At 36.6% G+C, this 12314-nt stretch overlaps 1 protein-coding gene across 3 annotated transcripts in view; it reads right to left on the reverse strand.

Moving 5' to 3' along the window:
* Window positions 1-12314, reverse strand: part of ASXL2 (ASXL transcriptional regulator 2) — a 114140-nt gene that overhangs the window by 14484 nt on the left and 87342 nt on the right. For all 3 annotated transcript variants that reach the window (XM_061154966.1, XM_061154964.1, XM_061154965.1), the window contains 3 exons: window positions 11224-11370; window positions 9044-9207; window positions 1229-1325 (listed from right to left, as the gene is read on the reverse strand). In XM_061154966.1, the coding sequence (XP_061010949.1) occupies window positions 1229-1325; window positions 9044-9207; window positions 11224-11370 (408 nt within the window). The remainder of the gene's footprint in view (window positions 1-1228; window positions 1326-9043; window positions 9208-11223; window positions 11371-12314) is intronic.

The following is a 12314-nucleotide window of genomic DNA, read 5'->3' on the forward strand; positions in this document are numbered from 1 at the left end:
ATGGTGCTGGGAAAACTTGACAGTTACATGTTATATGTGGAATCCAAAAAGAAATGATACAAATGAACTTATAAAACAGAAACAGATTCACAAACTTTGAGAACCAGCTTATGATTGTGGGGGCCGGGGCGGGGGGGGGCGGACAGTTAGGGACTTTGGGAAGGTTATGTACACTGCGATATTTAAAATGGATACCAACCAACAAGGACCTATTGTATAGCATATGGAACTCAATGTTATGTGGCAGACTGTATGAGAGGGAAGTTTGGGTCAGAATGGATACATGTATATATATATACGGCTGAGTCTCTTCACTGTTCAGCTGAAACCAACACAACATTGTTTGTTTATCAGCTATACCCCAAAACCAAATAAAAAATTAAAAAAAAAAAGTCAGTGGCTTTAATAATGGCTGAACATTAGAATCACTTGGGGAAAAAATCAAACAAAAAAACCCCATTGAAGCTCAAGCAAAACAAAAATCATTGAGAGTGAGGCGGAGATGTCAGTATAAAAAAAATACCACAAGTGAGTGTAATGAGCAGTCAGGCTTAAGAACTGCTAATAGTGACTGATAATTACATGCTATGCAAAAACAGTCAATTACTCTTTTTATGCTTTATAATCTACCCTCTGTAAAACTGTTAGATCAGAATTAGAAACATGGCAAACCAGTGACCACAGTTAGGAATTCTTGGTAATTGTATTTACTAAAGCACTCTAGCTGCCACTGAAGTACGTAAAACATTTTTCAATAAAGCAGATTTTTTAAAAGCTCTTAGTAATTCTTTTTACTGTTAGTTTCATTGATATGGGGCAGTGAGAAAGAAGTTATCTCACTGTTTACCAAACCATGATTCATAACACCATGAAATAACTCATTCTATATTCTGGTTATTAAAATTTCAACTGCCAGGCATGAAGCTAGAAATAATGAAACAGAATCTTTAGAAATAGGGCCTAAAAATCTGTATATTTTCAGTTTCCCAGGTAACTTTAAACCCTTGAAGAAACATCTTGCTGAACTCCTTCTGGAGCCAAATTTGGTTACATGCTCTAGATAAAAGTCTAGTAATGTATTTCACGTAGAATAGCTAGTTCTTCTCTATGAAACGTTCTGTCCTTTGCCTTCCAAAACTGGGCAAATACCCACTGAGGCTCAGAGCTGCCAACATGCCCCCACCCCATGCATACACATTCTAGGAGGCACATAAAGTTGAGCACTTACCTTCTGAAAGTCTTTCCTTCCAGCCTTGGGCTGCTGAAGTGAAGAACTCATTATTAAGCGCTGAACCATTTAACTTCATCAGACCATCTGGACCAACCTGGGTCAAAGAATAAGCCACAGAAAGTTCAGGAAGAAAACCAAATGTTAACATGTGGAATTTGATGTTCCTGTCTTTTGTAGAAAAGAATGTGTGTACATTAAATTTTACAGAAACAACACTAAATCATATCATGCTGATTATGGATACTTCTATTTTATAATGTAATATTGTTTTCTTTCTAAAAAATTTCTTTCCTGTTTATCTTTCTTCTTCTCCTTTCAATTCTATTCCCTTTGATTAGTTATACTTAAAGAATCTTCTGCAAATAAATACATATATAAGAGGATTTTTCTAAAAGGTTCATTGTTTTCCAAAACTGTGACAAATTACACACACTACTCTGAAACTTATTTTTCTCATATAATACAATTTCTCACAAAATTCAAAGTCAACTGGCATAGTTTTAGCTCCACTATAATAGCTGCAGATTATTTCATTGTATGAATGTCCCTCAATTCATGTACCAATTTCCTAATCATTAACATACACTTTGCTTCCAGTGTTTTCCCATAATCAACAAACCTGCAATAAGCATTCCAGTAAAGATGAATATACTAGTTCTTTTTATCTATGGGACAGGTTTTGAAAGCAAAGAAATATCTGTGTGTGTATATAACTAAAGACTGTTAGATTATTTTCTAAAAAGGCTAAAACAATTCACATTTCTACTAGAAATATATGAGCATACTCCTTATCTTGTGAACAAGAGATATTAACACACTATTTAACTTCTACCTATTAATGAGTTTGAAATGATAAAAATTTCCTGTATCCTGACTACTAGTTTTGTCAATCTTTCTGATTATTTATTGACTACTTAGATTTGCTATCTAGTGAAATGCCAATTCCTATCATTTGCTCATTATTCAATAAGCCTCCTTATCTTTATCTTGTGAGACTCTTTTGCATGTTATACACAGTAAAACAGCCACATAATTTGAAGGTATTTCCTTCCATTTATTTGTCTACTGACTTGATTTGTGATGTCGTGCCAAGAAGTTTTAAGATTCTTCTTTACATTTGCGATTTTGTTAACCGCCATTCTCTCAGAGGTAACATTTAGATTCCTACCAGAATCCCTATGCAGATTCTTCACTAATAAAATGATTTTTAAATTTATATGGAAAACTGAGAGGGGAACTGCCTTTCTAATTACTAAACATACCACACAAACTCACTGCAATCAAAACACTTATTACTAGCATTAGAGTGAACAAAGAAATGAGTGAAAGAGAAGAGTGCCTATAAATACATACAGCATGTAAACTAGCAGAATATATAACAGAGATGGTAATTCAAACTGAAAGAAAAAGGAGGGCTATATAAACATGTAGTGCTGGAGCAGCTGGCCATCGAGTCAGTAGAAAACAAAACTGAACCACAATTTCAGAGAAATATAAAAAAGATTCTTGATGGATTAACAGACTAATTTTAAGCTTAAAGTCACAAAGTTTTGAAGAAAATTTAGGTAACTATTGGGACATCTTAGGGATTAAGGAACTCAACTCACTTTACTTTCTAAATTTATCTGCATCAGGATGATATTCCTCTGGCTCTAGAGCAGAAACTTTTTCTGTTAAAGGACAGATAGGTCATATGGCCTACAAATAGGTCATATGGCCTCTGCTGCAACAGCTCAACTCTGTTGTAGCTACAAATATGCAGAAACTAACTGAAGCAGCTGAGTACCAATAAAACTTTATTCACAAAAAGAGGCAAAAAGAAAGAAAAAAAAAAGAGGCAGTGGGATGAAATTGATCTGCATGCTAAAAAGCCTGCTGACTGCTGCTTTGTATTCTATAGATTTGGCAGAGGAGTAACGGACTTTCCTATGAGAACAGGTCACTCAACATCTCCCTGAATAGTCCAGTGTTGAGCAAGTTACTCCAAAACAAAGTCAGTCCATTCTACAGTTTAATAGTTCTATTTTTTTAGAAGGTTATTTTAACTCCAAATTTGTTTCCTGGAGAAATAAAGTTTACCTCTTCCATAGACAGACTTTCAAATGTATCTGAAGAGAGGTGTTTTAATCCACACTCCTTCCTTAGTCTTTCCTCTGGTCTAAATAATGCTTTCCTACTCTTCATTGTTGGGTACTACATACACTGAAATATGGTTTCCAATGTTTCATGCTAACAATAACCAGAATTTTGGATAAACTCCAAATTTCATCTGACAATGAAGGAGAATACATTCACTAATAATTTCATTAATAAATTCCATACTCCCTATTCTCAGATTACCATGCCCTCCCACCACAGTAACTGAAAACGACAGTCAAATAGCCTCCTATTAAGAATACACAACAGGCCTGCACTCAACAGAAAGCTGATAAGTTCTAAGGTGCCTTTTAATTCCAAAACTGAACATAACAGGACCCTCATTAACAAGAGGATAAGGACCATTAGTCAAAAGACAGTTCGGAGGAGCCCACAATAAAGTTCTACAGATAGACCCTCTATTAGGTCTTGTGTTATTAGCCCCAACCTAACATACTTGAGTCTTTAAAAATGATGAGAACAATAAGAGGCAAGAAGAGAAGTCCTTTAAAACCTCTCCCAAAACTTCAGTCTCCTTACTTGTTCTAACCAAGAATTGGGGATCCCAAAAGCTGTAATTTCTCCAAGAAATGTTAAGGTAGGGAGAGCAATAGCTGGGAAGGATCCATATTACTTCTTTGTCCCTACTGCTTGTGTTACACCGACTTATCTGACTCCCCAGAAATGGAATCTGACCTTTCACACGTGCTAATTCATAGCAATATAAAAACTGGTATCAGTATAGTCTAGTAGAAAGATGATTTTCAGAATGAGAAAGATTTAGTTTTGACTTTATAGTCAAATAGCTATAATGATCTGTATAGCTTACTTATAATCTCTTACTACAAACTAGAGGACATATCTAGTTCTCTTACTATAATACAGGTAAAACAAATCTCTCTCATCCTGTTTTTAAATGATTAGAAAAAAGTGGAATGCCTAACATTGCTTCAAACATAGTATATACTTGGAAATAATTAATCTTTTAAAGAAACCACAGAATTGAAAAAACCTTACAAAATCATACTGAATCTTTTGCAGAGGAGGAAACAGAAGATCAAAAGGGAGAATGACTTGCTAGTCACTCCTCCTTCCTCGATGAAAATCTAGGTTTCAGACCTATGTTTTATTCCTGACCAACTTAAATTTCTCTGGTCCCTGACAGATTCTTCCAAACCTTTAGTGTTTCTGCTAGGTATCATTTAGTTTTATTAAAGACTACAACCTATTTTGGATTTTGTTGTTGTCCAGTCAATAAGTCGTGTCCAACTCTTTGTGAACCGATGGACTGCAGCACGCCAGGCCTCCCTGACCATCACTATGTCCTGGAGTTTGCCCAAGTTCATGTCCACTGAATCACTGATTCTATCCAAACACCTCATCCTCTGCCACCCTCGTCTTCTTTTGACTTCAACCTTTGCCACCATCAGGGTCTTTTTCAATGAGTCAGTTCTTCGCATTAGGTGGCCAAAGTATTGGAGCTTCAGCTTCAGCATCAATCCTTCCAATGAATATTCAGGGTTGCTTTCCTTTAGGATATCTGATCTCCCTGCTGTCCAAGGGACTCTCAAAGAGTCTTCGCTAGCACCACAGTTTGAAAGCATCAATTCTTTGGTAGTCAGCCTTCTTTAGAGTCCAACTCTCACACCTGTACATGCCTACTGGAAAAACCACAGCTTTGACTAGACGGACCTTTTTGGCAAAGTGATGTCTTGGCTTTTTTTTTTTTTTTTTTAATTTTTTTTATTAGTTGGAGGCTAATTACTTTACAACATTTCAGTGGGTTTTGTCAGACATTGATATGAATCAGCCATAGAGTTACACATATTCCCCATCCAGATCCCCCCTCCCACCTCCCTCTCCACCCGATTCCTCTGGGTCTTCCCAGTGCACCAGGCCCGAGCACTTGTCTCATGCATCCCACCTGGGCTGGCGATCTGTTTCACCATAGATAGTATACATGCTGTTCTTTTGAAACATCCCACCCTCACCTTCTCTCACAGAGTTCAAAAGTCTGTTCTGTATTTCTGTGTCTCTTTTTCTGTTTTGCATATAGGGTTATCATTACCATCTTTCTAAATTCCATATATATGTGTTAGTATGCTGTAATGTTCTTTATCTTTCTGGCTTACTTCACTCTGTATTATGGGCTCCAGTTTCATCCATCTCATTAGGACTGATTCAAATGAATTCTTTTTAACGGCTGAGTGATATTCCATGGTGTATATGTACCACAGCTTCCTTATCCATTCATCTGCTGATGGGCATCTAGGTTGCTTCCATGTCCTGGCTATTATAAACAGTGCTGCGATGAACATTGGGGTACACGTGTCTCTTTCAGATCTGGTTTCCTCAGTGTGTATGCCCAGAAGTGGGATTGCTGGGTCATATGGCAGTTCTATTTCCAGTTTTTTAAGAAATCTCCACACTGTTTTCCATAGTGGCTGTACTAGTTTGCATTCCCACCAACAGTGTAAGAGGGTTCCCTTTTCTCCACACCCTCTCCAGCATTTATTGCTTGTAGACTTTTGGATAGCAGCCATCCTGACTGGCGTGTAATGGTACCTCATTGTGGTTTTGATTTGCATTTCTCTAATAATGAGTGATGTTGAGCATCTTTTCATGTGTTTGTTAGCCATCTGTATGTCTTCTCTGGAGAAATGTCTGCTTAGTTCTTTGGCCCATTTTTTGATTGGGTCATTTATTTTTCTGGAATTGAGCTTCAGGAGTTGCTTGTATATTTTTGAGATTAATCCTTTGTCTATTTCTTCATTTGCTATTATTTTCTCCCAATCTGAGGGCTGTCTTTTCACCTTACTTATAGTTTCCTTTGTAGTGCAAAAGCTTTTAAGTTTCATTAGGTCCCATTTGTTTAGTTTTGCTTTTATTTCCAATATTCTGGGAGGTGGGTCATAGAGGATCTTGCTGTGATTTATGTTGGAGAGTGTTTTGCCTATGTTCTCCTCTAGGAGTTTTATAGTTTCTGGTCTTACATTTAGATCTTTAATCCATTTTGAGTTTATTTTTGTGTATGGTGTTAGAAAGTGTTCTAGTTTCATTCTTTTACAAGTGGTTGACCAGTTTTCCCAGCACCACTTGTTAAAGAGTTTTTCCATTGTATATCCTTGCCTCCTTTGTCAAAGATAAGGTGTCCATAGGTTCGTGGATTTATCTCTGGGCTTTCTATTCTGTTCCATTGATCTATATTTCTGTCTTTGTGCCAGTACCATACTGTCTTGATGACTGTGGCTTTGTAGTAGAGTCTGAAGTCAGGCAGGTTGATTCCTCCAGTTCCATTCTTCTTTCTCAAGATTACTTTGGCTATTCGAGGTTTTTTGTATTTCCATACAAATTGTGAAATTCTTTGGTCTAGTTCTGTGAAAAATACCGTTGGTAGCTTGATAGGGATTGCATTGAATCTATAGACTGCTTTGGGTAGAATAGCCATTTTGACAATATTGATTCTTCCAATCCATGAACACGGTATGTATCTCCATCTGTTTGTGTCCTCTTTGATTTCTTTCATCAGTGTTTTATAGTTTTCTATGTATAGGTCTTTTGTTTCTTTAGGTAGGTATACTCCTAAGTATTTTATTCTTTTTGTTGCAATGGTGAATGGTATTGTTTCCTTAATTTCTCTTTCTGTTTTTTCATTGTTAGTATATAGGAATGCAAGGGATTTCTGTGTGTTAATTTTATATCCTGCAACTTTACTATATTCATCAATTAGCTCTAGTAATTTTCTGGAAGAGTCTTTAGGGTTTTCTATGTAGAGGATCATGTCATCTGCAAACAGCGAGAGTTTCACTTCTTCTTTTCCTATCTGGATTCCTTTTACTTCTTTTTCTGCTCTGATTGCTGTGGCCAAAACTTCCAACACTATGTTGAATAGTACTGGTGAGAGTGGGCACCCTTGTCTTGTTTCTGATTTCAGGGGAAATGCTTTCAATTTTTCACCATTGAGGGTGATGCTTGCTGTGGGTTTGTCATATATAGCTTTTATTATGTTGAGGTATGTTCCTTCTATTCCTGCTTTCTGGAGAGTTTTAATCATAAATGAGTGTTGAATTTTGTCAAAGGCTTTCTCTGCATCTATTGAGATAATCATATGGTTTTTATCTTTCAATTTGTTAATGTGGTGTATTACATTGATTGATTTGCAGATATTAAAGAATCCTTGCATTCCTGGGATAAAGCCCACTTGGTCATGGTGTATGATTTTTTTAATATGTTGTTGGATTCTGTTTGCTAGAATTTTGTTAAGGATTTTTGCATCTATGTTCATCAGTGATATTGGCCTGTAATTTTCTTTTTTTGTGGCATCTTTGTCTGGTTTTGGAATTAGGGTGATGGTGGCCTCATAGAATGAGTTTGGAAGTTTACCTTCTTCTGCAATTTTCTGGAAGATGTCTTGGCTTTTTAATACGCTGTCTAGGTTTGTCATAGCTTTCCTTTCAAGAAGCAAACATCTTCTAATTTCATGGCTGCAGTCACTATCCGCAGTAACTCTCGAGCCCAAGAAGAGAATATCTGCCATTGCTTCCATTTTTTCGCCTTCTATTTGCCATGAAGTGATGAGACCAGATGCCATGATTTTAAGTTTGTTTAATGCTGAGTTTTAGGCCAGCTTTTTCAACCTCCTCTTTCACCGTCATCAAGAGGCTCTTTAGTTCCTCTTCGCCTTCTGCCATTGGTATTATCTGCATAGGAGGTTGTTGGTATTTCTCCCGGCAATTCTGATTCCAGCTTGTAACTCATCCAGCCCGGCAATTCTCATGATTTACTCTGCATGTAAATTAAATAAATAGGGAGACAATATACAGCCTTGTTGTACTCTACTCCCAATTTGGAACCAGTCTGTTGTTCCATGTAAGGTTCTGTGCTTCTTGACCCACATACAGGTTTCTCAGGAGACAGGTAAGATAGTCTGGTATCTCTCTAAGAATTTTCCAGTCTGTTGTGATCCACATAGTCAAAGGTGTTCACGTAGACAATGAAACAGAAGTATATGTTTTTCTGGAATTCCCTTGCTTTCTCTATGGTCCAACAAATGCTGGCAACTTACTTTGTATATCTGGAAATTCTTGATCCAAGTCTAAAGCCTAGCTTGAAGGATTTTGAGCATAGCCTTACTAGCATGGGAAGTGAGCACAAATGTCTGATAGTTTGAACATTCTTTAGCACTGCCCTTCTTTGGAATTATAATGGAAAACTGACATTTTCCAGTCCTGTGGCCACTGCTGGGTCTTCCAAATTTGCTGACATCATAAGTTTATTATTAAAGCAAAAAGTGCTTTAAAAAAGTTTAAAAATGAAAATAACATTCTTAATCTCATCAAAAGATCCATTGAAACACCCCATGTAATGTCTTAAGACAATTCTTCCTTCTGAATTATATTCTGTGGATGTTTACATCCTAATATGATAGCTAGATAAATTTTATTCCAAATTTCTGACATTTCTGATAAGAGAGTTCTTTTTCTTTATAAGCCTTACAGGGCCAACCAATTAAGAACACTTACAAAAAATAATATTTTGCGTATTAATACCTTTGATACCACTTCTTTACATGTACACACAAAATCCATTTTAAAAATCTTAAGGAGTTCTAAAGGCGATGGCTGAAGGAAGCCCCAGAAGGGTTAGAAAACTGCTGATACGCTTGAAAGAACGCACCTGTCGATCCACCTCTGGAAGTAGTAAAAGCAGTCGCTGTTGGCAGTCTCCAGGAAGGACTGAAAAGGTGTGTTTGTTGATTAGTGCTCGTAGGTTTGTATTAACCAGAATGGAGTCTGGCGTCTCAACATCAATTTCAGCACATTTAGTCCTCTTCATTTGCCCTGTAAAAACATGGAGAAGAATCACCTGGGCCTTCTTCACATTCCTGTTTCTTTCTAAACTATACCTTGCTCTACAGTGCAAAAAAGCCATGGCTGTCATTACTTTAAAGTATCACACTATGAAGAAGGTAACACTTAAGGTTCTTAGAAATAAACAAAGCAAGTTTTGTTCATCCATAAAGGATAAAAAAAAATGTTATTTCCCCTGCAAAACTGGAATAAAGTCTGTAAAAGTGAATCTTTTGCCATACTAAAAAGTGCATTTTATGTTTGAGATTTGATCATTTCCCCAATGGAATTGAGGAAGTTTATAATAAATTTAACACATACACAGAATGACTAAAAAGTGGAAAATTCAAATATCTCTATAAATTACACCAAGGCTCTTTTTCTCTTCCCATAATTATTTTCATCAATTTTCTCTGTATCAGCTAAAAATGTTACGAATGAACAGCTTAGCAGTTACAGGAAGTCTGTTCACAATAGGAAGGTTTCAGTCTTTCTAGACACTGATGGAGTTGAGAACACAGTTTAAAACATAAATGGAATCTGTGGCTTTCAATTCTACAGAATTTTCTCACATTATTTTTCTTGTATTCTTGCATTATTACCCCCTTTCAATTTCTGGCCTTTCTTTCTGACATTTCCACTATTTAAGACATTGGACAGGCTAGACTCATGTTCCTACTTTACCTTCTCTCTCTTTTTCAATCTATCCTTTGACCTATATTCTAGGAAATTTTTCAACCTCTAACTTTTAGTACTTCTACTAGAATTTTTTATCTCTGCTCCCATAGTATCTAATATCCTGGAACTCTTTATTTTCTGATTTTTAAAACAGTATTATTCTGTTCTTTCATGGATGCGACATCATTTTTTATGTCTTTCTGTGAATACCATAGCTTTTAAAGTTATTTGTTTAACGTTTTCTCCTTCCTGATTTATCTCTACTTTTGTGAGTCTATATTTCAGATTCTCTCATGATGGAGGTTTTCTTCAAAGATGATCCCTAGTAACAAATCCTAGAAGACTGACTGAAAATTCTTGTGCTGGGGTGTGTCTTGTAGACCAGTGATCTGCACAGAAGTAGATTCCAGATGATCTCTTTTAGCTGGCAATCAATAAATTTGCTGGCGCAGTTTTTTTTTTTAGGCTATTCAATTTCTTTAAGTACCAATCCCCCAATCTCCTGCTGATGCTTAGGTGGGGAGGAGGAACAAAGTAACAGAGATAGAAACATGCCCCACTACTAACATTCTGGACACCTATAAGCAGGAGGATCACTATTCAGTATTTGTGTTTTACTTCATATCCCTGATTCCAGTACACTGCCTCCTCATCTGTTATGTGTGGTGTCTCTAAATTTAAAGTCTGTAAGGTTTAATTTCACCTCAAAATAAACCTCTTGTCTCCTGCTAAGCAAAGGCATCCAACTGTTTCTTATTAACTTTTAAAGAAGGTTCTTCTTTTCAACCCTATGCTTCATCTTCTCTAAGACAAGGTATCTCTAATTCTTAAACCCTTCTGGAGTTCTACAGGCTCAGCTGGCTTGCTTCTTACAGGCACCTGCTCCTCAGCTCTGTGAAAAACTCTATCCAGTTTTTATCTTCCAAAATTTGGTGATATTGCCTGTCCATCTGTTATCTTCTTGTTTTCTTTACTCTTAAAGGGTTTAATCTTTTGTTTTTCCATATTTTTGCTTTAGTGGGACTTGGAGCAGGAAAAGTGGTTCAGTTTGCCATGTTCAATTATAAGCCCTTCCACGTATACAGAGATAAAATATAAATAATGCTGGATAAAGAAACCTCTTGTCAGAAAGAAAAATAAACCACAAAAAGGCTGATAACAGATCTTATTCTGAAATGAAGTTTGATACGCAGGAAAGGAAGAACATGAAAATAGTCAAGAGCTCAAAGATGAACAGGAAGCAGCAATTAAGCCTGGCAGGTAATGATTTTCAAACACAGAGTTGACAATTTAATGTCTGAGAACTGAGTCCTTAGTAAAGTTACTTACTTGTGTGGAGTCTGTCAGACCTCTGGAATGACTTCTTCCCCAGGCCCAGCAAATGATTTTCCACTTTAACCGAAGAAGAAGAAAAGCTAGAGTTTGAGTTCTGAGGGCTGCTTGACTGTCCGTCAGATTGCTTTCCTTCCCATATTGCTAGGGGAAAAAATATATAACCCTGAAGTTATAGATGGAAATTAATCAATCAAAAGAATAATTAAATCATACAATACTAACCAAAAGGTTATCAAGGAAATCAAACCAGTCAATCCTAAAGGAAATCAATCCTAAATATTTATTAGATGCACTTATGCTGAAGCTAAAGCTCCAATACTGTGGCCACCTGATACGAAGAACCGACTTAGAAAATACCCTGACGCTGGGAAAGATTGAAGGCAGGAGGAGAAGGGGATGAAAGAGGATGAGATGATTGGATGGCATCACTGACTCAATGGGTATGAGCTTGAGCAAGCTCCAGGAGATGGTGAAGGACAGGGAAGCCTGGCATGCTGCAGTCAGTCCATAAGGTTGCAAACAGTCAGATGTGACTGAACAACTGAACAACAAACCAAAAGGAGTTATGTTTGAGGCAACGTGACTCTGCAAATGTGTTCTGAGTCTGAGAATTAGGAGTCAAAAGTGAATAAAATCCCTTTCTTCCTCCCAGCACATTATTTGCTTCTAGTGGTAAATTTCCTTTCTAACAAAAATGTAAAGTACTATAAGACATGGTTTAAATTGGCAAACCCATAAATAAGCTGGCATTGAACTGGATTGTGTAATAAAAAAGCCTATACCTCAACCAGTTTAAATTCAAAAGAAAATAAGCAACAATAACAGAAAATCCAAAGGCCTGTGGATATGTCCAATGGAAACTCAAAGGTGTTATGTACTCTTAGGAAAGATTTGTATTTTTCAAGGAGAGAACTTGTGAAGAGTTCAGCTTGAGCAACTTGGAAACATCAGCTTTACTAATAGGAGGCTTCCAAATATTATTGTTAGACATTTTGGGAATGAGTCACTGATCCTATTCTAACATGCAAATCCCAATGATGTACTTTAAAATAACTGTATGATTACTCTGCATAAATTTCCCCATT

The sequence above is a fragment of the Dama dama genome, chromosome 11, assembly GCF_033118175.1.
Source record: "Dama dama isolate Ldn47 chromosome 11, ASM3311817v1, whole genome shotgun sequence".
Classification (NCBI taxonomy): domain Eukaryota; kingdom Metazoa; phylum Chordata; class Mammalia; order Artiodactyla; family Cervidae; genus Dama; species Dama dama.